This window comes from Brachyhypopomus gauderio, chromosome 10 (genome assembly GCF_052324685.1).
Source record: "Brachyhypopomus gauderio isolate BG-103 chromosome 10, BGAUD_0.2, whole genome shotgun sequence".
Taxonomy (NCBI): domain Eukaryota; kingdom Metazoa; phylum Chordata; class Actinopteri; order Gymnotiformes; family Hypopomidae; genus Brachyhypopomus; species Brachyhypopomus gauderio.
The window spans coordinates 16067968-16095118 of NC_135220.1; the positions used below are offsets into that span (position 1 = coordinate 16067968).

Below are 27151 nucleotides of genomic sequence, written 5' to 3' on the forward strand. Positions count from 1 at the left end.
TTCAGTATAGAAGACATTGTGGCTACAAGGGGACAAAAACAAACACAGCTATAATGCCACATTTAAAGGTAGATCTAGCGACACTGAAAAGCTAATTAAAATACATAATATAAATCCATGTTATTTGAACACAAGCTATTTGGGCTGGGGACTGCTGTCTCTTATGTGGTCAGTTCCGCTGCTGGGCCTCACTGCTGCCTCCTGTGGCGCGGAGGAGCTAGACGGGCACGCGCTCCACTGCTTTTCCTCCTCCCTTGGTGTAATACAGAGTAAAGCTGTTTATGATCGACAGATTTCTGTAAAATACACACTGGATTCATTTTTTTACAGCTCTTATGTTTTGTGGAGAGGTCCATAACACACACATGCACAAGCACACACATTTGATGGCGTGTGTTTGAGTGGGTGAATGTGTTGCTTGTTACGCCATTCTGAAATAAATCAAGCTGTCATGACAGTGCAATAAGGTGCAGTATGAACATTATATTCATTTAATTCCCAAATCCTAAATATGGAAACAACTCTCCGCCCGCATCCGAAGCTAGGCATTTGATAAAATTAGTAGACAAAATGTAGTGTTGTTATGGAAACTGCAGCAATGAAGAAATTATATCAATGAATTCGCCGTGAGATTGCAGGTTTAAAAAATACATAGGCTTAGGTCTCGTCTATTTGTTTCGGATGACGTTGGATTGTAGCTACAGTGTGAAAACGTCACAGCTTAAATGCAGCGATATGTATTTATCAACATGGCAATACAGCTTTTTACATACACATTATTATGATAATTTCAGCTCCGTATAACGAAAACTCAGCTATGAACCTGTATCTCAAGCAGTCTACAAGTTAAAGTGGTCAGAGGACCGCAGAAACGAGACTGTTCGTGACGTTCATCTTAAGGATCAGCGTCATTCTCATGTGGTGCTGAAGGGACAGCGCCCTTAACTTTTCACTGGGCGTGGCAACGCGACTGACAAATCGGAAATTCGTTCTCATACCTCGCATCTAGAAGTCACTGTGAATAAAAGACATCATAGAAAAGTTTCCCATGCCCGTTTTGTAGCCTGTAGGGTTTTTTCGTGATATTTACCCCTCTCAAAGCCGGGTCCGACGGCGTAGGCGGATCTACTCGTAATAAGTCACTCCAGACAAAGGGCATTGCGACAAGTCACCGAGAACAATAGTAAACCCTTAGATATGGAAAGATTGCATTTGTAGCCCTGTTGAACCGTACCACTTCCGGGCAATCTCTTCTCCCTTATCTCCGAGCTGATCCTCCTCATCCTTCGGTCACCAAGCTACGGCACGGTAACACAGTCTCTATATCTTACCCATTTCTTAGACTATGTTCAGTGCCCGTGGTTACGTTATCGACTGTTTTGACGTTTGTGTGTTTCTTTCACGCTCTTGGTCACGCACCAAGCTGGGCGGTAATGTGCGATTGCGTTTTTATTTGCACACGGTGGAAAAAAAATCAAACAAATCAGCAATTTTCGTCATAGACTAGTTTTAATGATAGCAAATGACTGTGCTGATAAAAATGATCATATGGAAAGAACTTTTATATATTATTATTATTATTATTATTATTATTATTATTATTATTATTGGTGGTGGTGGCTGTAGCAGTATTTGCATTACATTGTAATTCTTGTTATTAATAAATAGTCGCCCCAGTAGTTCCTGCCATCTGTGCATTTAATTTAGATCTGGAGGAGGAGGAAACACAGCGATGAGAGAAACGTTCATGTTTCACCTCATTGCACTCTTGCCGGTCTGCTGCGTATCCTGACAGCTTGAAATTGTTTGCAGCTCCCAGAGAGTCGGCAGAAGCTCAGTCGGATATGTCTGCTACCGGCGACGTACCTGCTTTTTTCAAGAGCATGGGTTCCTCAAGTCCCAATCCACCACGCCAAAAATTCTGTGGCATGTTCTGCCCTGTGGAAGGCTCTACAGAGAACAAGACACTGGATTTTGACTCGCTGTCCTCACGAGGCAGTGCAGCGGGTGTGATCGAGAGGCAGAGAGACATCTCACAGCCCAGGAAGGTGGAGATACGCAGAAGTGCAGGGAAAGAGTTACTGCAGAACCTCAATGACAAGGTAAGACTGATGTAGAATGGTCATGTAGATTATCTGTCTGTCTATCTGTATGTCTGCTTCTCTATCTGTCTTCCTGCCTGCCACTCTGTCCATCGATTTGTATATCCATCTATCTCTCTATATAGGATTTTGAATTATATTTACTTAAGTAACACATTTGAACTATTAAAAAACACTTCAGTAATCTGAAATAATGAGGTTAGTCAATGAACTGTTATTCCTGTACTGATTTAAAGCAGAGAGGGGAAAAATAATAAAACAAATGAGAACTGCAGAGACTAGACTGCATTATGCTTTCATCAGGTTGTGATCTAGAAAGAAAAAGGAAGCAAAAAAGGAACAAGGAATGAAAAGAAAACGTGCAACACACTCTCTTTTCCACACAGACTCTCTTTTCCATGCACACTCTCCTAAAAGTCACTAAGCTTGCTTGCTTTTCATGCTCATCATCTTCAAACATAACGCAGGAAGTGCCCGTGTCTGAGGCTTGCTGTCTGGTTTCAGTAACCATAGTTACCTAGGCGATGTAAAAGCGGGTGTGTGATGGTGGATGTCAGACACAGAGGCTCTGCGGAGGCGTGATACCTCTGGGGGAGCCCAGCAGAATCTGCCTCTCCCTTCCGTTCAACTGTCCACCTATTTAAGAAAGTCCACCTATTTAAGAAAGTCCACCTATTTAGGGATCCAAAAATATTGTCATTTGCAATGATGCTATACAGCATGGATTAAACCTCTGTGGAATTAGATTTGAGTAACATGACACTGGGCTACATGACACTGGGCTACATGACACTGGGCTACATGACACTGGGCTACAATGTTCAAGAACCACCATGTTGTATTCTGCCCCCACCCTTAATAAAGGGGCAATAACATGCAGAAATAACCACAGGTCAACCAGCTGACATAATGCTGTGACATGTCCACAGGAACAACTGAGCAGTGTGGAATTTTAATCATCTTATCTTCCACTTCACTTACCTATGTGTATATATGTTTACTTCAGACCAGCATGCACATATTACGGTAAATGTAATGTACATTTAGTTGCACTATAATTCATGTTCATTTTCATAAAACCCAGGTACTTTCAGGATTGTTGTTATTTTGGTGGTTATGATGATCATAAATAAAATGTTTAATAGTTTATCTTAATGGAGTGGTAAATCAGTTTTATGTTGATGATACAACATGATAAATTGCATGTTTTAACTGGACAAGCCCACTTAACATTGTGTTGTATCAATTCATACCTTGATGTCTATTATAACACTTAGTATACAGGTTTAAAATATAGTTTACATACATTTTTGACTGAAAATGACAATATCAAGACAATGTCAATTAGTCTTACTGTAAATCATTACAAACATTATTGTCACTGACACACTAACATAGGCTGTATTTAAAGAGCACCTAGTGTTTTTACACAGCTTTGTATATGTATATAAAATCTGACAAACAAAAAGCATGCTATTGTGACTGTAGATATGTTTGTCTGTAATAATCCTTTTAATATAATAATCGATATTATTTAATGATTGTTTTAATGTAATACTCTTTCAACCAAGTGCTAAATTTGGTAAAGGTTGGGTAAAAAGTAAAGAATATTTTCCCCAGTTCAGCAAATAACAGCAATAGTCACTTTACTCATGTGACTTATTTTTACATTGTGCGCATTTCATATTTCAATATACAATTTTACCTTCGACCTCTATTTTCCCCAATTCTTTATAAAATGCTTGCGGCATCACTGATTTTAGTGCAGATTCACTAAACGTGTTATGTAACTGTCCCCCGGCCCTTTTGAAATCACCGTGCAGTCTTGGGTTGCTTGGCCTTCGGAGGGCGTGCAGAGGAATCGGTCGTGCCGAGATCTCTCCGCCCAGTCCTGGACTACAGCGCTGGGTGTGGGGTGGGGCTCGCTGTCCTGTACAACAGGGCGGGGCCCTGCGCGTGCACGCTGACTCGAAAATCCCTCTCCGTCTTTTCGGTCTGTCTGGGTGGACGTCGTGTATCTGAGGAGAAAGAAAGAGAAGGCAGATATCATATTTTTTTTACCTTAAATTTTTTAAATTTGCGCTTTGGCCTTCTTCGTCCGTCTTCACTGCGGTTTCCGTTTTCTCTTGAACGAATCCAGCCGTACGCCCCTGCGTATATTGTAGCGATAGCGGATCGTCGACGTGAAGATGTCGGGCTATCAGGGGAAGAAGAACATCCCTCGCATCACCGTGAGTTGACAGGAATGCGGTTCTCTATCCTACGAATAAAAGAAAAGTGGGATAAGACAGTGAGCTGCTGTATATCGCAGGACATTAATGAGACTAAACGCCCTGTCAGAAGTGAGGTACCTGTGCGCGAGCGGCGAAAGGAACGCGCATAACTCGGTGAAGTGTTGAGACCAGTTTACAGGTTATGAGACCAGTTTACAGATTATGAGACCAGTTTGCAGGATATGAGACCGGTTTGCGGACACGGCAGTCCGCTGTCACTGAGATGGGTATTGAACAGGCCTGGCGAACCGCGGCGAGGGTTCGGCAGAGTTCGTACAACGCGCGTCCGGCTGCAGTTACTGGATATTTCAACATGCCGGAATACAGACTCGCTTTTGTTACTGGTGCCGAAACGGAGTTCATTGTATCTTTAATGTAGTTTTCTTACAACGGAACCACGCTTGTAGCTGACTGAGGCAGTTGGGACCAACATGGTGTGAGACGCGGTGACACGACGATGTTCTTTGTTAGGACTGTGGCTGCTATCACGGCTCGCCAACTGCTGGAGCAAATGCAATATATATATAAATATATGTGTGTTTCAGGTCCACCCACCCGCGGCTACGAGCAGCTGGGAGAACCCCGTGCATATGTGTTTATTACAGTGCTATAGAGCTGAAACCTCCGCCGTTAACCGGCAGGCGGATCTCTGTCATTGTAACCCCCTTGTGCTGCAGTGTAGCTTTGCACCCAACGGTGGGGAGATCCGCTGTCTGTGATCATGGCGATCTGGGACCGCTACAGGGTTGGCCCAGAAAGATAAAACCTTGACAAAGAGTTTAATTTTCTGATCTCTCCCTGATTGTCATGAACAGCACAGAACATTCATAGGAGGCACGTATCCATTGCCTCTGTAAGCCAGGCTGTTCTCAGCCAGACCTGTGTGAGGACTACTGTCTCCACCCCATGTCCAAGGGCGTTGTGTCGTTTCTGACCACCGTGAATGTGCAGACACGGGTGTATGTGAATTTAGGGAAGGTGCATTCCCACTGCTGCCTCCATCTTTTGAGTGAGTGGGTTGTGATTCTGTGACGAGGCAAATACAGTTGTCTCAGCTTTCCCAGGGACTGGCTGGCATTTGTGCCTTTACTAAGGGAGGTGGGGGGCCGTTGAAGAATATAGTGTTAGGAATTGGTCAGGGTTATTAAGCTGTGTATGCCACTCCCATGTTAATCACTCAGAACTGTGTATGCCCCGCCCCTTTTTGTCTGTTCATCACTCAGAACTGTGTATGCCCCGCCCCGTTCGTCTCTTCATTACTCAGAACTGTGTATGCCACGCCCATTTGTCCACTTCTCAAGACTGTGAATGCCACGCCTCTTTTTGCCTGTCCACCACTCATAATTGTGCATGCCACGCCCCTGTTTGCCTGTCCACTACACAGTTGTGCATGCCACGCCCCTGTTAGTCTGTCCACCACTCAGAACTATGAATCCCATGCCCCTCGTCTGTCAATTACTGTGTGTCTATCACAGTTGTATTTTAACATAAAATTCACCTGTACTATACAGATGTGATATTTACGCATGGGGCCAGTCCACTTTATTCAAATAATGCAAACAGACCACATACATGTGCTAGATATGAATTAGAATGGCCTGGTCTTTGCTAACAAGTCTGAACAGTAGGATTATTAAAGTTATTAAAGGTACCATACGTCTTAAAGCAGGGCATCTAAGGTTAGCTCCACTGATATCACAATCGGAGAACTCAGAGCTGTTTGGTGTGAGGAGACTGCAGAGTCTATTGCTATCTTCAAGCGTAGACTGAAGACTCACCTGTTTGTTGAGTTCTTACCAGAGCAATAACTCAGCTGATACCACTTGCCGTGTTCTTAAATTGTATGTCTGTCTATGGTTATTTGTGCTTCTTGGCAAATGCCTAACTTGCAAAACACTAGGTAATGATATTGACTCCTGTAGTTTAGTAGTAGTCTGACTCAATGGTGTCTTGAATTCTGGCCTATCTGTACTATTTCCTAGGATGCATTCTGTGATCAGAAGCAAAGCACTTTGTAAGTCGCTCTGGATAAGAGCGTCTGCTAAATGCCGTAAATGTAAATGTAGGTGAGTGGCTGAGTCAGTCACAGTTAGATTGCCCTAATCACTTAGACCTGCCTCCCGCTGCCTATGGGTTTTCGTCAGCCCCGCCTACTGCTGACATGTAAGCCCCGCCTACTGCTGCTTCCATTGGAGGTTGTGATCAGTCCTTCCTACGCTGACATATGGGATGTTGGCCCCACCTACTGCTGCCATATGGGTGTTCATTAGCCATACTTACTGCTGCCACAAGGAGGATGCGATTGGCCCTGTCATGGGGAGAGGCCATATCCCCATTTGTTTCGGCCATGAGGGGCAGTTGTCAGCCCTGCCTACTGCCACATAGTGGGTGGTGTTAATAGCAGTGCTGTCGGCCCTTCACGCTGGAGCTACTATGTGCTGCCCTACTGGGAAACATTTAGCCGTGATTGCGTTGCATAAACTGTTGGGGGGGAGTGAAGAGGCAGACAGTAACGTGCCGATAGTAATGCAAGCAGGTTATATACGCAGACATGTCTGTGCAGACACACACAAGCAAGCTCACACAGACACTCAGGTTGGTGTGACCCTTTGAGAGTATAATCAAAATCAGAACCAGGACTGTGTTTTTTTGCCAAGTAAGATGTCACGTACAAAGAATTTCCTTTGGCAGTAATTCATATTAACATAGACCGTCATGGTGACTGGGATGGTTGCAAGCTGGTTTAGGAATATGAAAGCTAACGACACTTTCTGATTGTATTTAATATGGTATTTGGCATATAGTAAAATATCTCTACATATACTTTCAGTCACATTAAGTGTGTATTTATAATATAGCACCTTTACCGTTGGCCATTCATCCTCTCGTGAATCGTTTTGGTGTAATTGTGTATATTCTCTTCCTCTGGGTTCCTAATCCTACCATAACCCAGGTTTGGTTACCATAGAGACTGGAGCATTTCCAGTCCAGGCTGCTTTGTTGTCCCAGAATGCACCATGGACGCCTGTGTAAGTGTTTTGTGATCTGCAGCTGGTCAGAAGAAGCTCCTTCTCCTGGTTCTCTCGGACACATTCACACCCATCCCCCTTGAACAGGGTCTAACCCTAGCTCTGACGGGGTTCCTCAAAGACCACGCTGCATGCTGTGATCACCCCCATTCAAAACAAGGTGTGAGTGGGGGGTTATTTTTAGAGTGAGAAGATTGGGGTCACGTGGTTTGGTATATTGGATGATTTTGGTAGGGAGACCACAGATCCGTAATGCTAAATATTTAGATTTCACCATGCTGTTGTTCTGTATTCTTTTATGAAAACCAATTAACAAAAAAAAAACCTTATGAATGTGTGTTTCTGATTGGAGCTGGATGGTTAGGTGCAGATGCTGGCAAATGTAACCTGTTATACAACAGGTCTGGAAGCTGTAGGACGTTGAGCCTCGGCAACGTTGATTGTAGAAGACGGTCATTGGACACCGTGACTGGGAGTCACCTTTCTTAAAGAATGGGAGGGAGCAGCTTTTAACACTGGCATTGGTATCTCTGGATAGTCTGTGAAATGGTGGTGAAGCAGGTGGGGTTTGGGCATAGAGAGGTTATTGGTTTTGGTGAATGCTTCCCAAGACATGGCTCAGGAACTCTAAATATTTCATACTTTTCCTTTTCCTCAACACCTGACACAGGCGAGGAAAGGCTTGTAGAATGCTCATGTTCTAGGTCATGGGCTCCCAACCTTTTGTTCTAGGTCAGAGGTTCCCAACATTATGTAGCATGCGGCTCACATAACCCACCACAAAATGTACTGTGGCGGGCATAACATTTTTCTTGACCATTTAAAATCTAAAGAAACAACAGTCAGTGCAGCCAGATGAATTTTGAATAAATAGTCCCACAACAAAATAAACATTAAACATTTACATCGTTTAGGTTTCTGCTTGGTTTTCTTGGTCAAAGATACAATGGCCGCTTCACTTGTAGATGGTTCAGACTCAGGATCTTTCATTCTGATCCTGTTTTATCCTTGTTTTACTGAGACTCGCTCTAATTAGCATAACTTGCAAATCCACTAGCTAGCTTCGTCTGTCACATGACTATGCCAAGCCAATCAATGAGCTGAACCTAAATCTTATGTTTTATTTTTGCAAATCATGTATATCGGGGTGCCTCCGTTGTGGCCCGCCGGTTGATAAATAATTTGGCCCGCCTTCTGGCTTCGTGCCTGAATTTTTTTTTACACTACTCACCCGCCCCGCCGCTCAACAATTTAAACTCGTGCCCTTCAAGCAGCTTTACATTTAATTTTGGCCCGGCTCCTCCTTCAAGTTGTGCATCCCTTATGTATATAATGTCACATGTGAAGTTATGTTTGTTGAAAACACAATTACATTTGGCAAAACAAAAAATAAAGAAACTTTTGGCAAATTTTTGGTTGGCAATACCACTTCGGCCCACTGGGGGGCCGTGGCCTACAGGTTCTGGTCTAGGTCAAGGAGCTAAAACAGAACAGAAATGTATCTTGCGTCATTGAATTCTAGATTAGGTCATTTTAAAAGTAGGCTTGATAACTGTAATTCTTATAATGGTGTAATGGCGTCCGACATTAAAAACATTTATTGCAGTATTTCTGTGACGTTTGACAGATGAGTTAATGTGTTGTGTAACTTTTTGTGTTTGAGCACCTGCAGGTAGATTTAGACTTTATGTAATAAACATTACAAATGAACTGTTCTGATTCAGATACAGAATAATAATGTGGGGATGGGGTGGGAGAGATGGGGGTGGTGGTCTGGGAGGTGGTGGTGTGGGGGTGGGAGATGGGGGTGGTGGTGTGGGGGTGGGGGTGTGGGAGATGGGGGTGGTGGTGTGGGGGTGGGGATGTGGGAGATGGGGGTGGTGGTGTGGGAGGTGGTGGTGTGGGGGTGGGAGATGGGGGTGGTGGTGTGGGGGTGGGGGTGTGGGAGATGGGGGTGGTGGTGTGGGAGGTGGTGGTGTGGGGGTGGGAGATGGGGGTGGTGGTGTGGGGGTGTGGGAGATGGGGGTGGTGGTGTGGGGGTGGTGGTGTGGGAGGTGGGGGAGATGGGGTGGTGGTGTGGGAGGTGGGGGTGGGAGATGGGGGTGGTGATGTGGGGGTGGGGGAGATGGGGGTGGTGGTGTGGGAGGTGGGGGTGGTGGTGTGGGGGTGGTGGTGTGGGAGGTGGGGGTGGGGGAGATGGGGGTGGTGGTGTGGGGGTGGGAGATGGGGGTGTTAGATGGGGGTGGTGGTGTGGGGGTGGGGGAGATGGGGGGTGGTGGTGTGGGAGGTGGGGGGTGGTGATGTGGGGGTGGTGGTGTGGGGGTGGTGGTGGGAGATGGGGGGTGGTGGTGTGGGGGTGGTGGTGTGGGAGGTGGGGGTGGTGGTGTGGGGGTGGTGGTGTGGGAGGTGGGGGTGGGAGATGGGGGTGTGAGATGAGGGTGGGGGTGGGTTTGGATGAGGGTATTCAGCGGGGGATATCCAGCCAAGCACTGGGCCGGGTTGCTGGGCTGCTCTCAAGCATGCAGAGAGGCAGCATTCTGGAACAGAGGAGCCTTTGTCTGGGGCCGATGCTGTGGTCCATCCAATCAGAACGGATCCAGCTCCCAAGAGAAATGAGTACTCCCCGGGGAGGTGTGTAAAGAGAAGAGGTGTGTGTGTGTGTGTGTGTGTGTGTGTGTGTGTGTGTGTGTGTGTGTGTGTGTGTGTGTGTGTGTGTGTGTGTGTATCTGAGTGTTGGTGTGTGTGTGTGTGTGTGTGTGTATCTGATTGTTGGTGTGTGTGTGTGTATCTGTGGTGTATTTGGTGGGGCTAGGCCTGGCCACTGAGTTGTGTGTGGCCATGAGTGTTGACAGGCTTCTACTGTGTCACATGTTTAATTTGTAACGCTGCTTGGGAAACTCTGTGCAGAACCGCAACACACCATAATGCCAAAACATTCAGCTCCAAGTGTTCAACACACCCCTGACTCCTCAGTAATCAGCAACAGAACACGGCAAACATTGGCATGTCTAAAAGAACACCTGAGGATGCTAAGAAGCTATAATTATGCTAATAGGAATATTATCAGTTATCACAGTTACATTGTGTCAGAGTGAGGTCAGGATTAACCCTGGGGTTAGGGTTAGGGTTAATCCTCGGGTTAGGGTTAGGATTAATCCTCAGGTTAGGGTTAGGGTTAATCCTCAGGTTAGGGTTGGGGTTAGTCCTCAGGTTAGTTTTGGGGTTAACCCTTGGGTTGGGGTTAATCCTTGGGTTAGGGTTAAACTGTAACGCTGGTGGTCCTAGTCAGCCCAGTGTGGTGTTTGAAGAGCAGCAGACTGTAATGGTGAAGGAGAGTGTGTGGTGTGTGCAGTCTGGGCCAAGCACAATACATCACCTCATATCTGTGTGTTACATGTGCTAACAGTGTTCCAGTGTGCAGTAAACTCTCTCCACAGCAGGGGTCCCCACTTGCTTTTTTAAGGGCTGCATTTAGCCAAGCAAAGGCCTGCGCATTAGTCCCATAATGTTTCACAATTAGGCCGATTGTACAGCAATTATTTTCTTGTTGTTATAGTCACTATAACAACAGATAAATAATAACTTTTGCTTCAACAAATCTACCACACTTTGTTTTGTTGTCGTGGCTCAAAACTTCAGTTTGAACCTTGTGGACTCTATTAGTTTCTTAATGAAAACTGATTAAATTGGTCTGGTAAATTTAGCATCCTTATAATGGTCACTATTTCATCAAACATCATATGAACTTTTTTCACCTCCAGAGTGAGCGTCTCCTAATTAAAGGGGCCAAGATTGTGAATGATGACCAGTCCTTCTCTGCAGACATCTACATGGAGGATGGACTCATCAAGTAAGTGTGTGACTGCATACTCACATCACACACCGATCTCAGAAAGACTGAAATGATCAGAGAAATATTAAAGCCTTTTTTATAGCTCTCCATTGGTTCAGAAGAATGTTGTAAGAATATACGTTCAAAAAGAACATTCCAAAATAAAGACTTTCACAAATAAATAATTTCACAAATAAATCTAAAATCCTGCAGAATCCTTTGTTTTCTCTCTTCCTCACTTTCTTTCTCCCTCTCCTTTATATTCTCTCTCCTTCTTTCTCACCTCTTTTTCTTGCCCTCTCTTTCTCGTTTTATCTCTGTGCTTCCTCTCCACTCAGGCAGATCGGGGAGAACCTGATCGTCCCAGGTGGCGTTAAAACCATTGATGCCCACGGCCGAATGGTGATGCCCGGGGGCATCGATGTTCACACGCGCTTCCAGATGCCCGACCGAGGCATGACTGCTGCTGATGACTTCTACCAGGGCACCCGGGCAGCACTGGCGGGAGGCACCACCATGATTAGTGAGTCCCTGTGTGACTGCTAGGGTCAGGGTTAACCCTCCATTTGTACTCTTCTGTTGGTATGTCTGTGTGTACTCTTTGTTGTAATGTGATATGTGCTTGCATATGTGTGTCAACATATCTATCTTCATATCTTTTGTCATAACTGTGTTGTATGTGTTGTGTGTGTGTGTGAGAACAGTTGACCATGTGGTTCCGGAACATGGGACAGGGCTCCTAGCTGCGTTTAATCAGTGGCGGGACTGGGCTGACAGCAAGTCCTGCTGTGACTACTCTCTTCACGTAGACATCACGGAGTGGCACAGGGGCATCCAGGAAGACATGGAGGCACTCGTGAAGGACCATGGTACACCGCTGTAGTACTTTATACCACACCCCACACAACCTCACCTGTACAGTCACACCACACCTCACGCAGCCTCACCTGTACAGTCACACCACACCTCACGCAGCCTCACCTGTACAGTCACACCACACCTCACGCAGCCTCACCTGTAGTCACACCACACCTCACACAGCCTGACCTCTACAGTCACACTACACCCCACACAACCTCACCTGTAGTCACACTACACCTCACACAGCCTGACCTGTACAGTCACACCACACCTCACGCAGCCTCACCTGTAGTCACACCACACCTCACAAAGCCTCACCTGTACAGTCACACCACACCTCACACAGCCTCACCTGTAGTCACACCACAGCCCACACAGCCTCACCTGTAGTCACACCACAGCCCACACAGCCTCACCTGTAGTCACACAACACCTCACACAGCCTGACCTGTACAGTCACATTCTTTTATTATGTTTCTCTCTCCAGGGGTCAACTCTTTCCTGGTTTACCTGGCTTACAAAGACATTTTCCAACTTACTGATTCTCAGGTATGAAGAGATTCAGTGTTCATTGGCCTACAGACATGGTTACTCGACACAGCCAGTGTTAGACCAGACCCAGCATGCACTTGTGAGCCACAATATTACCTTTAGAGGCTTTCCAGAAGCTCCGTGTCAGCTGACCCTGGTGTGCAGAGAGAACAGAACGAAGACATATCAGGATAAGCGTTTTAAATGCCTCATTCATGACTCATTCATAAACAAAGTGGACCTGGCAAGTGGAACATTCCACTTGTGTCAAACATCTAACCACATGTTTCCCTAGCCCAGAACTCAGAAGGTCTGTTAGAGATAGCCACAGTGTGTGTGTGTGTGTGTGTGTGTGTGTGTGTGTGTGTGTTTGTGTGTGTGTGTGTTCATGTCCTTGTGTGTCTGTGTGTGTGTGTGTGTGTATGCATGTGCGTGTCTACCTCTGCAGATCTATGAGGTATTCAGTGTGATCCGGGATCTGGGTGCCGTTGCGCAGGTCCATGCAGAGAACGGAGACATCATCGCTGAGGTAAAAGTCCAAAGAGCAATTCACAATCCTACAGTATCCAATCACACCACTGGAAATAAACTGTTTGAAAGTTTTAAGTCCAAACACATTTTGTGTAATGAGCATTCTGACTTTATACTGGCAACACCAACCAAAGCAAAGCCTCCTTATGATGTTCGGGGAAGTCTGGACAGGTAGAATTTGTCACAGCACTATCTAATGATAAAATAACTCATGCTGAAGACCTAAGTTTGATTACATAGCGTCAGAAGGAGAGAGAGAGAGATGTAATAGTTTTGAATTCTTTTAATCATTTGTAATCTATGATGAGCAGTTTGTCCTTTTCATCACTCTGTTGTAAACCGACGTTTTTACATTTATCATGCCTCTCTCCATGTTTGTTGTGTTTGTTATGTGGTACAGGAGCAACGCAGGATTCTGGACCTGGGCATTACCGGTCCTGAGGGCCACGTGCTGAGTCACCCAGAAGAGGTACCAGCTACGACCCTCCTGAACCATCAGCGTGTGTGTCTGCTCACCTGTGTGCCCATGTCTACTTGTCAGAAATGAGAGTTCACATTATTTGTTGGAAGATCAAGTCATTTGCGTGCCCGTCTTGCTAGAATGGAGTTTGTCCAACTATAACCTGAGGTTTTCCCCTCCTATACACACTGGTCCATATTTATTAGCTAGTTCTGAGTGGCATGCTCTTGCATCTAAATGTAGGGCAAAACCCAAACATGCATCCATATTTGTACTGTGAGGTGTTTGATAAATATGTACAAAGTCATAATTCTGCATGGCTATTTTCCTGTGTTCTAATGTAAAGTGTGTAGTGACCCGATACAGTAGCACCAAAGAAACATTAATGTTGCAATGGCTTAGTTGTACCAGCTTGTTTGTAATGGCATTGATATAGCACATGTAATGTCATGTAACTACTGCTGGAATGTGATGTTTTGTAATATTTGTGGACTGTAATGTAATGACATCACAGATCATATATGTCAGACAGCACAGATGTAACCACAGCTCTCCTGTGGTTTTCAGGTGGAGGCGGAGGCTGTCAATCGCTCTGTGACCGTGGCCAATCAGACCAACTGCCCACTCTACATCACAAAGGTGATGAGTAAGAGTGCGGCTGACGTCATTGCCCAGGCCCGGAAGAAAGGTGACGCTCACAAACACAGCTACAGTAGCTCAGCTTAAACTGACTCCCTGAAAGACGTTGAATTCCAAAAGATTGTGTGCTGCTCACGCTGAAACCAAATGTGCTTTGTGAGTCACTGTAAGGAAGATCAAAGTTCTGCTCACTCACAAAAGTCATTCAAAACACAATTTGATTGGCTGACCTCCATCAAATGACATAATAGCAGGGGCTCCAGAATTAAACAAAAAAAAACTGCTGTATGAGGATAAGTTGGGCTTAGTGTGACATGATTGGTTATGGCAGGCACTGTGGTGTATGGCGAACCAATCACAGCAAGTCTTGGCACAGACGGCTCACACTATTGGAGTAAGAACTGGGCCAAGGCTGCAGCTTATGTGACATCACCGCCCCTGAGTCCTGATCCCACCACACCCGACTACCTCTGCTCCCTGCTTTCCTGGTGAGAACTTGCTATTCTGACTACCGGTATTTAGGTTCTGAGACCAAATACATTTTGGCTTTTTGTTTTTAGAGACCTAGCAGAAATAAACCTCAGACACTGTAGAAAGAAACAAGGGGAATACAAAAATAGCAGGAAAGTGAAGTGGTGGGTTCAGCTAAGGAGTGTCCACCCTTATCTGGGACAGAACAACATAAAGCTTTGCTTTCCTTTTGCTTTCTTCTTCAATGATTTCTTTTCTCTTTACAATAATTTATTTCCATGTCTCTCTCCTTTGCCTTCACCTCACTTATTCTTTGTATCTCTCTCATTCCCTCTTTCCTTCCCCCTCTCTTTCTCTTTCTCCCTCCCTGCAGCGGAGACCTGCAGGTGACAGGCAGCTCCCACTGCACATTCAGCACGGCCCAGAGAGCCGTGGGTAAAGATGACTTCACCCTCATCCCCGAGGGCACCAATGGGGCGGAGGAGAGGATGTCAGTCATCTGGGACAAATGTGTGGTGAGTGCAAGAGAGGCAGAAGCTCCTCCCACTCGCTGGACAGTTGTCAGCATGACCAAACTATCAAGTGTGAAACGATTCGCTCACGATTGCACCGCATGCAACTTTCCAAATGATGTTTTCCAATTGCCGCTCACATAAAGCACCCAAGTAAGCGAATCCATTCCTAAACCCCCCCCCCCCCCCCCCCCCCCCCCCCGATCATATGATACATGCTCCTCCCCACCCAGGTGACTGGTAAGATGGACGAGAACCAGTTTGTGGCAGTGACCAGCACCAACGCAGCTAAGATCTTCAACCTGTACCCACGCAAAGGCCGCGTGGCTGTGGGCTCCGACGCAGATCTCGTCCTGTGGGATCCTGACATCACCAAGATCATCTCTGCCAAGAGCCACAATCTGGTGAGTCCATTTAGCAGTAGTAGAACAGCAGGGGAACAAAAGCTGAGTATTGAGAGTCCATGAATGTCCTCGTGTTTTGTCCTTATAAGGTGTTCTCTTGCAGACTGGTGCTCAAAGACATGTTTTCAAAGAGGGAGCGTTTGTTGTGTCTGATTGGGACCATTGTTCAGAGGATCGAGGGTGTGGGCTTCTGAAACGTGGGAATGATGTCATTGCCTGAGTGTTGGATCATGGTTCTGAATGTTAGCAGCCATGACACGCCATGTGTGCTGTGAGAAAATCAGTGGTGTAATAACTGTATTACATGATTGCATTGGGGTGCCAAAATGACCTCATGTATTTACACTAGTGGCACAGTTACTGAGGAGGACATTCACAATTATTCATAAATCAGAACACACACTCAAGAAAACAGAAGGCGCACATCATAGAACACATACACACACACACACATCATAAAAACACACTCATACACAGATCATAGAACACATACACACACACGCACATCATAGAACACACACACACACACCCATCATAGATCACACCATAGAACACACACATCATACAACACACCATGGAACACACACACCATAGAACACACACACACACACATCATAGAACACACCATAGAACACACACACACCATAGAACACACAGACACATCATAGAAAACACCATAGAACACACACATCATAGAACACACCATAGAACACACACACACACACCATAGAACACAGACACATCATAGAACACACACCCCATAGAACACACACACACACATATCATATAACACATATCATAGATATCATAGAACATATCATAGAACACTCCATAGAACACACACACTGTAGAACACACCATAGAACGCATACACATCATAGAACACACACACACACCATAGAACATATGGGGAAGCAGATGTCTTCTCACTGCAGATTCAGAAGAGTAATGTAAGAGTCGGAGAGAATACGTGACGATAGAAAGGTGTGAAAACCTTTTGCCATAGATGGGTAGATGGATGGATGGGTAGATGGATGGATGGATGGGTAGATGGATGGATGGGTAGCAAAAACAATGATCTAAAAAAACTGAATAAGGGCTGAATAAGCTTGAAAAAATGTGGAGGGTGAAGGCAACAGCGGCTCCCATCAGAGCACAAACTGGTTTTAACCCCCATACTGGGAGACCAGCAGATCCATCACCATCAGTGATCTCGGACCAGATGAGTGCAGTCCTGCAGCAGATCCCTCAAGCTCCCCGGACTCTGGTAGAAGTTCCAAGCTTGAAGGGAAAAGACCAACCGGAGGAGGGAGAGTGGGGAATGAATTGTTAGATTTGTTTCTTGTCCTTTTTCTCAAAGTATTGTGGAATGTTAGGTAAAGCTCACAACAAAAACAGTAGTTAACTCGAATTGTATCAGTACGGTACAAATAAGTATCAATTCTTAATTTTTCCTGTCCTTGTTTCATTAAGCACCTGACCAAGCTACCATTACCTGACTCTCATACAGAGGCTGCGTGTGTGTGCGTGTGTGCGTGCGTGTGTGTGTGTGTGTGTATGTGTCCCTGGTGGCAGGCCGTGGAGTATAACATCTTTGAAGGTATGGAAGTGCGTGGGGCTCCGCTGGTGGTGATCAGCCAGGGGAAGATCGTACTGGAGGAGGGAACCCTTCACACCACGGAGGGTTCAGGACGCTACGTTGCCCGGAAACCTTACCCTGACTACGTTTACAAGAGGATAAAGGCCCGTAGCCGGGTGCGTACCAGTTCTGCCGTCTCACTTCTTGTTTACCATGCTTCTTTGATCATGTTTATGATCATTTACTGAATGTAGGGTTATTTAATGTTTCCTCTGGTTTCCTCTGTATGATCCTATTGTGAAAGCGTGAACCAGGAAGTAAAACGTGTTGTTTTGGTCTGTGGTGTCCCTGCTTGCTTTGCGCTGCCTCAGTCGTCTGCCTCTTGTTATTGGTGTTTGACCTTTGACCCTGTGGCTGCCCTCTGTGTGTCATGCAGCTCGCGGAGATGAGGGGTGTCCCCAGAGGCCTGTATGACGGACCAGTGTGTGAGGTGTCCGTGACCCCTAAAGCTGGTACTCCTGCTTCCTCGGCCAAGACGTCCCCGGCGAAGCAGGCCGCACAACCGGTGCGCAACCTGCACCAGTCTGGGTTCAGTCTGTCTGGTGAGTTCAGTCAGGACGTCCTCAGACGTGGACCTGCATCCACAGGACTACAGTCACACTGCTGACACACTGGGTTCCTGTCTAGTGTAATCACCTCCTGTGTAATTCAGTGTCATCAGCAAACATCAAATCAACGTTGAAACAGCATCTGGTGTTGCTGAGAATTAGCATCTCAGTGAGTTGTTATTGTTCTACAGCTTTATCCCCCGTTTTCTTGTCCTCAGGTGCTCAGATTGACGACAATGTTCCACGTCGCAACACTCAGCGCATTGTGGCGCCCCCTGGTGGCAGGGCCAACATTACAAGCCTGGGCTAGACCTCTCCTCACTCTGTAGGAGACCAGGGGCTTATAGGAGTTTGGGGGTGGTTGGGGACTTCTGAAGGTGGCGGTTTTCCAAACACCAACTTGCATCTAGAGCCAAATCGCCCTTTGGGCCCGTGACTCTCCTAGACCTTCTGAAGCTCCTGGATCTCCTTCACACTCTCATCCCTCTCCACCCATGCACCACCTCGTAGCGGAGAATCGAGAGAAAAAGAAGAATTTGCCTCATATGAAGATAAAAGAGAAAAAAATAACACTTCATATTTGAGCACCTCTGATTGTATGATTTAGCATTTTTATACTGTACTTTCTACCTACCATTTGTCATTTTTGTATTTAACATTTTTTTTTGATTGGACGGGTCCAGTTAGACTAGGCTGAGCAGTTATTGTTTACCATTATATCTTGATTTAACAAGGTCAGCGGGGTAGAGTCAAATAGGGCAGTGTTTCTAATTGTCTTCTGTCTCCTTGTCTAGGGACAAGGAGAAAAGTCAATATTCTTAAAACCAATAGGCATGCAGAAGTGAAACTAAAATTTAGTGTACAAGTTTGAATGATCTTTTGTCTCAGTGGTCAGACGGTTACAAACAACTCGGTATGAAAAACGGACCACAGATGAAGTAGACTGAAGCACACAGTGGTACCTCAGCAGAGACTGTGCTGTCTTTGCCTGTGTTTTATGTGCCTTTAAAGCTTAATGACTGCACATAAACCCCAAGTGATGAGCAAACCTCTGTTGAGACTATAGTCACAGTGATTTTAAACTTGAATTCCTCTCATTTCGGTCCCAAATTGGATTTTAATGTGATCTGAATAAACAAAATTGAGCCCTGTATTTGGAAGCTACATTAACATATTACCAACAGTCCCTGAAAGTGGGGTGTGTGTTTGGCTGTGAATGAATAGTGCTTTGTTTGGTCGGTGGGACTGCGGTAGGGGTGCTGCGTGTGCAGATGCCTGTCAGGTCCACTGATGTAACGAGAGGGTTGAATGTACCGGCTGGCAAGAGTGTCAGAAATGAAGGATATTGGGATCTTGAGGTCTTGCTTTTTTGCAGCTGGTTTCTCCTCAGGTGACATGGAGGAGGTGCGTGGATGTGGGTGTAGAGCAGAGCTGGAACGTTCACTTGCGTCACTCCAGTGAAGCTGCAGCCGGCCCTGCCATTTTGTTTCAAAATGGCGAGGGTGTAATCAGTGGAGTTTTGCAGCTTTTGAATACATCGTATTCTGCATTTACTTCCTAGGCCACTGAAGTTGAGAATGTGGTTGTGAAGTTCACACTGATAGAAATGTAAATGAATGTCTTATGTCTTATGTTTTAACACATTAGCTTTATTACCTGTGCCTAATGTCACAGAAGTGTGCTGGGACGGTTTTTTTTTTAAGATCAGTTTTATTTCTAATTGCTAAACTTATCGATGAAAAAGAAGGCTATAAACGTACAATAGCCAATGTTAACCGATGCAAAGGTGCCAGATTCCTCTCCCCTACCCAACTTCACAGTTCTCTCAAAGTCTGTAAGTCTACGGTGGACGACCCACAGGGGTGTTGTGTCCATGTTAGTGACGTTAGTGCAGAAGCTCATGTGCAGCCACGACTAATTAAAATAGGTGACGGATAACGTAAGAACTGCCACACGTTATCTGAGCAGGTTTTTCTGCACCATGGTGGCAGACAGCTGCAGTCTTGCTCCAAATGCAGCCACTGTAGGACCAAGCTGGGAACGTGTATGCTGGACCATGTGTGTGGTGTGTAATGCGGTTGTAGTGGAGTGGGGAGTGAAAGTATTATGCTGGATTGAGTATACCTCTCATGAGACCCTAAGCAAACCCCCTTGCTGGATAAACACTCCCATCCGCCATGTTTTCTGTTTTTTGTACATTTTTAGTTCTCATTCAATAAACCCATCATACCTCTGTTTTCCCTCATCTTTCTCTCGCAGAGGATTAACTTGTAAGGTTTGTAGAATACTTTTCTGCATATAGACTACACACACACACAGCTCGGCCTGCTCCCCCAGCCGCTCCTGTAGTGTGAGTTTTGGCTCCTGCCATCGCACAGGTTCCTGAAGCTGTTTTTCTTCTCAGAGAACTGGAATTAGATAGCAAAGAACACAGCACTGACTCTCCAAAAGGGACATAACCACGGGGATTTCCAAACTGAAGTTAGATTTCCAGAGGAAAACAGTCACAGCTTTGAGGTCCCTGCAGCGTTCGGACCTGTGGGTGCTAAGCAGCTAACCCAGGCCTAAATGATATCTTACATTTACATTTATGGCATTTGGCAGACACCCTTATCCAGAGCGACTTACATTTTTATCTCATTTTTTTTTTTATACAAGTGAGCAATTGAGGGTTAAGGGCCTTGCTCAGGGGCACCTCAGTCATGGCCTCAGGTCTGGGGATCGAACCCACAACCCTCCGGTCACAAGACCAGTTCCCTAACCACCAGGCCATGACTGCCCGTGGATGACTATCTTGTGGATGCTGTAGCTCGAATATGTTCCTCTCAAACGAAGAGAACACGCAATGGATCAAAATGATACGATCCTTCGTTGATGTTTTTAAATGAAACAGACAGGAGAGGTTCAGGGTTGGGTTTCATATCGAAACGTACAAGAAGTTTCTCCTGAGATTTAAAAGTATTTCCATGTTGCCGTGCTTCACATTTCACTCTTTCCCCTCAGACGCATTTTTCGCTTCCTCCCTGTGTACATTATCCCACGTTACCATAACTACCAGACTCTCCAGTCCTCAGGGTCTGGCTCTGTATTTGTCATGGCAACACACTTGACAAGTCGGAAGTTGCCCATAGCAACCCTCCTGGACACGGTGCTATTACAACAACATTGACTCGCTAGACGATGCATCTTAACCATTTCATGCAGCGTAAGATGGAACACACACCCGTTTACACCTTTTTCAACTGGAAGCCGTCCACATGTCTGATCCTCGGATGTGTCCATTTTAGTAATTTATTTTGGTGACTAGCTGCTCCCTTCTGTCTGGGCTGTTCATTCTCTAGTGTGTGTGTGTGGTCTCCAGGCTGAGATGGGGCCACAATGCTTCAGCTTAAAGGGCCCTGTGAGTATTGTTTATCAGCTACAGACCCAGACACCCCCCTCCCCCCACGCCAAAAGCAACGACCCATAGTATCCTCATGTATGCATGTGTATTAATCTGATCTAAAATGACACGCCTTAAGCTTTTAGCTCTGCCTCAGACTTCATGTAAACAAGTTGTCAACATTCATATCACACACACACACACACACACCTATACTCTGTAAGCCTGAATGTTTTCCTGTGCCTCTAATATGTGATGTAATTGAATGCTGTGTGGAGCTGAGGTGGGAGCTCTGAGCCTGAGTTAGCCCCGCCCCCTCCAGCTCCACACGGCATGCTGGATGATCTTTGTTCAGACTCACTGTGGGCTGTGAGGATATTTGCTTATGCTGAAAAGTGTCAACTTTTGTGGATGGTGATGTACGAAATGGTGGTTAAAAAAAAACAAAGTAAAAAAAAAGATGTATACATACTTTGATGCAGTTGTGGTGTCCGTCTATATATAACAAAATGAATGACATCTCAGGAGAGACAAAATACAAATGTTTAAACAGCCTCAATAAATGAGATTATGCTTGAGATGAACTGTCAAAAGGAAAAAAAAAATGCGCTGAATAAAACTCATGAGGGTTGTACACAAACAGAATTATCTTTTGCATTCATGTATGTCAGAATTATAAAATTCATAATCTGTGCCTAACATGTAACAAGACTCACTGTGAACAAACAATTTGGCACTTCAAACCTAGTGGAGAAACAGAACTTTAAGTAGCTACTATAAAATGGCCAAGAGACTGGGCTTATGATTACGGCTACTTCTGAACAATTATTAATAGGCTAGAGTTTGATTATAACTAAACTCCAAATCAACAAATATAGGAGGGGGAGATTTGAGAAGTGATGAGGAAAACTTCACGGTGGCCTACATTCATCAGTAGAACACTGATTTTTCTTGTATTGCAACCTCAAATCATCTCTCCTCTGTCCACCTGGGCAAATTCATCATGGATAAATTTAATAAATACAGTTAACAAAAAGTTACACAGTGATTGTAGCAACACTTAGGTTACATGCCATCTGGTGCTTGTTTGGAATGTAACATAAGCCAAACATTGAATCTCCATCTATTACATTAATGATTCCTAATCTTCAAAGATGAATAATATCAATCAATGTATCAAGTGTAATTGAAACTGTAATCTACACGAAGAGCCCCAGGAAACAACAGCACTACACCTTTAACCACAAGGAAACAGTCGAAATGCTCCAACAGTCACTGCAGACCCAGTTGTTCAAGAACCACAGATTTGGAAGAACGGGTAATTAAATACATCATAACCTCACTGTTCCTAAGCATAATCCAGTGTGGTCATCTGCATCTACGGAGTTTTCAAGACGTCATCTATGAGATGCCCGAACACTTACACTCTTAACCACTTTTGAAAGATCAGAGTAAATTCATTGCAAAAGATTATGTATCTATGCAATTCATTAACTGATCGTGTTCAAGCATTCGTGAATGATAGATGTGAAGATATGACAGAAATACATCTGTGATCTACTGCAGCTCCACAGATTAGATAGAATATGATATTTAGTCATACACTTCATCTTATTTTAATGAGGTTATACATTTTCTCACATGTCAAAGATTAAGAGGTTACCACAAAATACCAAGTTATTAGAAAGCAATAGCTGATGTCTGTTGAAAGAGTTGTTGATGCAGTACAACATGAGAATAACAACCCTATATTAGGGTCAAGGTCAGGGTTAAGGTTAGGGTTAACCCTAATCCTACATCATTCATGTATAGCTGGCCAACCACAAAACACAAGGCAAACACAAGGGTTTAAATACACATGGAAACGAGACACAGTGTGACAGGAGTCACACAGGATGGTGCTGAACTGTCAGTATTAGGGGAATATGGTTTATAGGGGGTGATTCACCACATTCAAAGAAAATAAAAACCAAAATAAGGCAATTCTAGCTGTTTTATATCTCACAATCATAAGGCAATAAATGAAACATTAGCCATACATTACCCAAACAATAGATATATTACAACCCATATGGAAATTAATTTCAAAAGAGAGGTCAGCTATCCACTACGCATAGCCTAAGTGGTGAACTCCTTTTACACTGGAGTTGGATCAGGGGCTGCTGCCTTATGGTTGAAATTCTGTGGACGTTTTTCCATGTTAGTGATGAATTCACTTGTTTGTGTCTTCAATAAGATTCAATAATAACACAAATATGGAGTTTGTCATCCTAATATCTCAGGGGATTGCTCCTTGAACTTACCTGACTATTCATCTGATTGTTTCGGCTTCATACTCTCCTATCAATCCAATTTACTCTCTCTCTCTGTGGAGCAACATAAGACAGATTGGTCCCACTGCAGGAGAGATCTAGAAATATGAACACCGTGGAGAAACATTTCCATTGTTTGCATTACCTCAGGGACAAGGCTTTTGTATTCGGTTGAGGTCCATTTGGTGGATTGTGGGAATGAAAACAGCAAATACTTGATTTAGCATTAATCTTTAGTTCATTACCGTGGATTAGTTGTATTAGCCAGCTAGTTATTTGCCACCATATGTAAAATGTGTAACATTATACTTTATTTCTTATGCATGGAGACCCAGATGATGTGACTTACCCAAGGCTCATAATTCGATTCACCTGTGAGCTTTAAAAGAAAGCGGAAGAACAACACAGAAATAAAGCATTCAGCATGTTTGGACACGTGGAGCCGTTTCTCTGTTCCTTCATATGATAATAATCTAGCTAACAGCAGTTCTAATAATAGTTCTCTTTCATAGAGTGCTCACCTGTGAATAAATATTTATACACATGCATACAAGAAAGCAGGAATCATGTTTGTTGTGAGTTTAGTCAGCTAGCCTGTTATTTGTACCATTAAATGGCCACAGAGTTCGGTGGATGAAAACTCCCTCCCTACACATCTATTTCCCCTTTTGTAGTGACCTTAAATGTTTTTGCAGGACATGCTCTAAAACCTAAGTTATGATTATCAGTTTTGTTTTAGACAAAGATACGAAAGGTAAAACAAAAGTTCTTTATTGTGAACAAGAGAAACAAAATATGTCGTACAAACTCTATTACTCTACTACGTCTTGTAGGTGGTCCTGCAGCGCCCCCTACAGTGTCTATGTGTTACAACGTGCACAATATAACAATATACTGCATGCCTTTTTCTCAAAATGCCGTACCACTTGATAATTACTGCATACAAAACACAACCAAATTTATTTTGGGGCCATTAAGATTACTTTTAATGTAGCTGGCCCTGCTGTAGTACTATAACTAAAAAACAATGAAGTTTATTTATTTATAAGTGAATTTATAAGTGAATTACCATTACTCCACCGTCTGCATATACACATATTCATTTACATAAACACTAGGTGGAAATCATAGCCAGGGAGGGTTAGAGGTTACCAGCACAAAACCCTTCAGTGGGGGTGACCTTTACTGTTGGCCCATATCATAATCCTAAAACTTTTGCAGGGACTCTGTTCTTTCAGCCCTGAGGACACGAGCCATTAGAATTTGTGTGGGGGAGTGTGTCATACCTGTGAATTATCCAAATCTATCCATGTCACCTTCTTTAGTACCAGCTGTAGCTCTTATGTGTATGCATGCGCTCATGTGCATTTCATAGCTAGCAGATGTGTGCGTGATCACATACCTTTGGCCATGTCTGGAAAACATCACCTTTATTGTGTTAGCCATAGTATATGTTGACTTACCCCTGACATTATCCGAATACTTCAGGATATTTGGACTGGTAGTCAACGATCAGAAGGAATGGCTGGCCTTTGATTTCAGAGATGTTTGTGACCTTTGCATTCAGGGAAGCTCTGATATTTTATCTATGATCAGGGGCTCTTTCTGGTTCTTTGGTTGACACTGCGGGCATGCTGGGAAGTCTTGCACCACTGCGGGCATGCTGGGAAGTCTGGCACCATCTGCCCAATGTATATGGTCATTCCAGGCTAGGCTGCAAATTTTCTAGCATATGCCTTTGTTCACCATGTTGTGACTATTGACAATAATCGATCGCCTTATACTATTCAAATTGCAGGACATGAACCCTCTGGACCACATATTCAGCAGGGAGCTGACTGCATAAAAAAAAAAAACAAGTAGTACTTGTTTCGAAGTACTCAATTTCATTACTTGAGTCAAAGTACAGATACCACTGGTCAAATGCTACTCCGATACAAGTGAAAGTTGCATGTTCAAAATCTTACTTAAGTGAAAGTACTGAAGTACTTGCTTTTAAAAATACTTAAGTATTAAAGTACACCTTCCGTCACATTTGTAAAAAAGTTATAGTTTAAAAGTATTATACATCCTACCAAATCCTCTTTGGGCATAATATTCATACAGTCTTTGATAATAATCCATAAGGCATATTCCAATAATGTACATCATTCAGGTAGTGGTAGCAGAAAAGTTTAACCTACACTTTAGTTTAAGGAACAAAAACATTTTCTAAAACCACAATTCACTGATTAGCCTAGCCTAACCTGTTTAAGCAAATTATGTTACCATATTAAAAGTCAATAATAAAATGATGGTTTTCCCTCTTTGCTAGTTAGGTATTCAGTCATCCAATACAACATTATGCTACAGTCAATATAAACAAAGACAAAGTAAAATTAGCAGTGTGGCATCTTGGTAGTCTAACCTTGCTACAACCTTTTGCAGTATGGCTAAAGCCCACCAACTCCATGCCACCCAACATGCTAACAAACTCTTTTCAAACTAGAAATCACAACCACATTAGAATTATTGACATTAATTCTACACTGATATTAGAATGGAAACATTATTTGACAAGATTCGATTAACCCACACGGTTTCCCTTATTGATGTTTCCGTAGTTTGAATTACTTGCCAATATAATGTTAACATTATTTATAGTGATCCTAGCAGACCTAGCAGTGGAGTGAGCAGGCAAAGTCATTTCACTAGCCTTACTGCAAAGCTCCTCTGACTACAGTCACTTAACAAAACATTTAGGCTGCATACCGTAATATACTTCCTCAGGTGGGACGGTGAATTTTGGTATGCAGTGATATAGTTTGTTTTTGGCAAACAAAGCATGCATTTAAAACGATAGGAATGATTCATCCGTTCAGAAAACTGGAACATTTTGTCGAGATACGGCCATGGGTGCAAAAGAGCATGCCAGGGTTGCCAGCTCTCACGCATTGAGCGTGAGACACACGCATTTGACCGTATTCACACGCTCTCACGCCACAGTTCCGATATCTCACGCCGAAAAAAAATCTAGTTTATTTACCTCTGATCTATATTTATCAACCACCGGCGATCGCGATATAATACTTAATTTGTGTCCATTTTTCACCGCCCCGGTAACGTTCGCCACCCCCCGATCAACAATTTACACTCGCCACCAAGTCCAGGTTCAAATCTCCCTCCAAGCGATCTTGAAAAGTTGGCAACCCTGGCATGCTCCATCACCGCCGTCTCCGCTCATGTTGCTGTTATTTAGGAAAAGAACGACTAGCGACACCGAACTTGATTTTACACCTCACAGACACATCCTTGATTGCTGATAGGCTGTCACCTGTGAAAATACTATCGGGGGAGGGGAGGAGAGTTGTGTGTGGAAGTAACGAGTAACGAGAGCTGGACAGAAATGTAGTGGAGTGATAAGTACTGTTTTTGGTATTCAACTGTAGTGAAGTGAAAGTCATAAGTATTTTTTAAAAAATCAACTTAAGTAAAGTACAAATACTCAAGAACTGTACTTAAGTACAGTACTTAAGTAAATGTACTTCGTTACTGCCCACCTCTGCAGTTAATCACACAGTGACACACTCAATTATTTGGGCCAAACCCACTCCCACTACAACCGTCTCACACCAAGCATATACTT

At 44.1% G+C, this 27151-nt stretch overlaps 1 protein-coding gene across 3 annotated transcripts; it reads left to right on the plus strand.

Annotated features, from left to right (window-relative positions):
• Window positions 1-990: 990 nt before the first annotated feature.
• dpysl2b (dihydropyrimidinase like 2b) lies at window positions 991-21702 on the plus strand. Of its 3 annotated transcripts, XM_077019942.1 has the most exons (15): window positions 991-1308; window positions 1813-2102; window positions 11166-11254; window positions 11575-11759; window positions 11941-12105; window positions 12585-12646; window positions 13077-13157; window positions 13560-13628; window positions 14187-14307; window positions 14590-14746; window positions 15103-15244; window positions 15475-15645; window positions 17221-17400; window positions 17661-17826; window positions 18051-21702. In XM_077019942.1, the coding sequence occupies exons 2-15, from the start codon at window positions 1845-1847 to the stop codon at window positions 18140-18142; spliced, it is 1938 nt and encodes a 645-aa protein (XP_076876057.1). In that variant the 5' UTR covers window positions 991-1308; window positions 1813-1844; the 3' UTR covers window positions 18143-21702. The 3 variants fall into 3 exon arrangements, with proteins under 3 accessions (XP_076876057.1, XP_076876058.1, XP_076876059.1); XM_077019943.1 differs by lacking the exons at window positions 991-1308; window positions 1813-2102 and adding an exon at window positions 4036-4333; XM_077019944.1 differs by lacking the exons at window positions 991-1308; window positions 1813-2102 and adding an exon at window positions 9888-10035.
• Window positions 21703-27151: the final 5449 nt, after the last annotated feature.

Coding starts and splice junctions, on each gene's coding strand:
- dpysl2b (XM_077019942.1), top strand. CDS start 1,845: ATGTCTGCTACCGGCGACGTACCTGCTTTTTTCAAGAGCATGGGTTCC. Junction 13,158..13,559: donor ACGGAGACATCATCGCTGAG/GTAAAAGTCCAA, acceptor TATGTGGTACAG/GAGCAACGCAGGATTCTGGA. Junction 13,629..14,186: donor TGCTGAGTCACCCAGAAGAG/GTACCAGCTACG, acceptor TGTGGTTTTCAG/GTGGAGGCGGAGGCTGTCAA.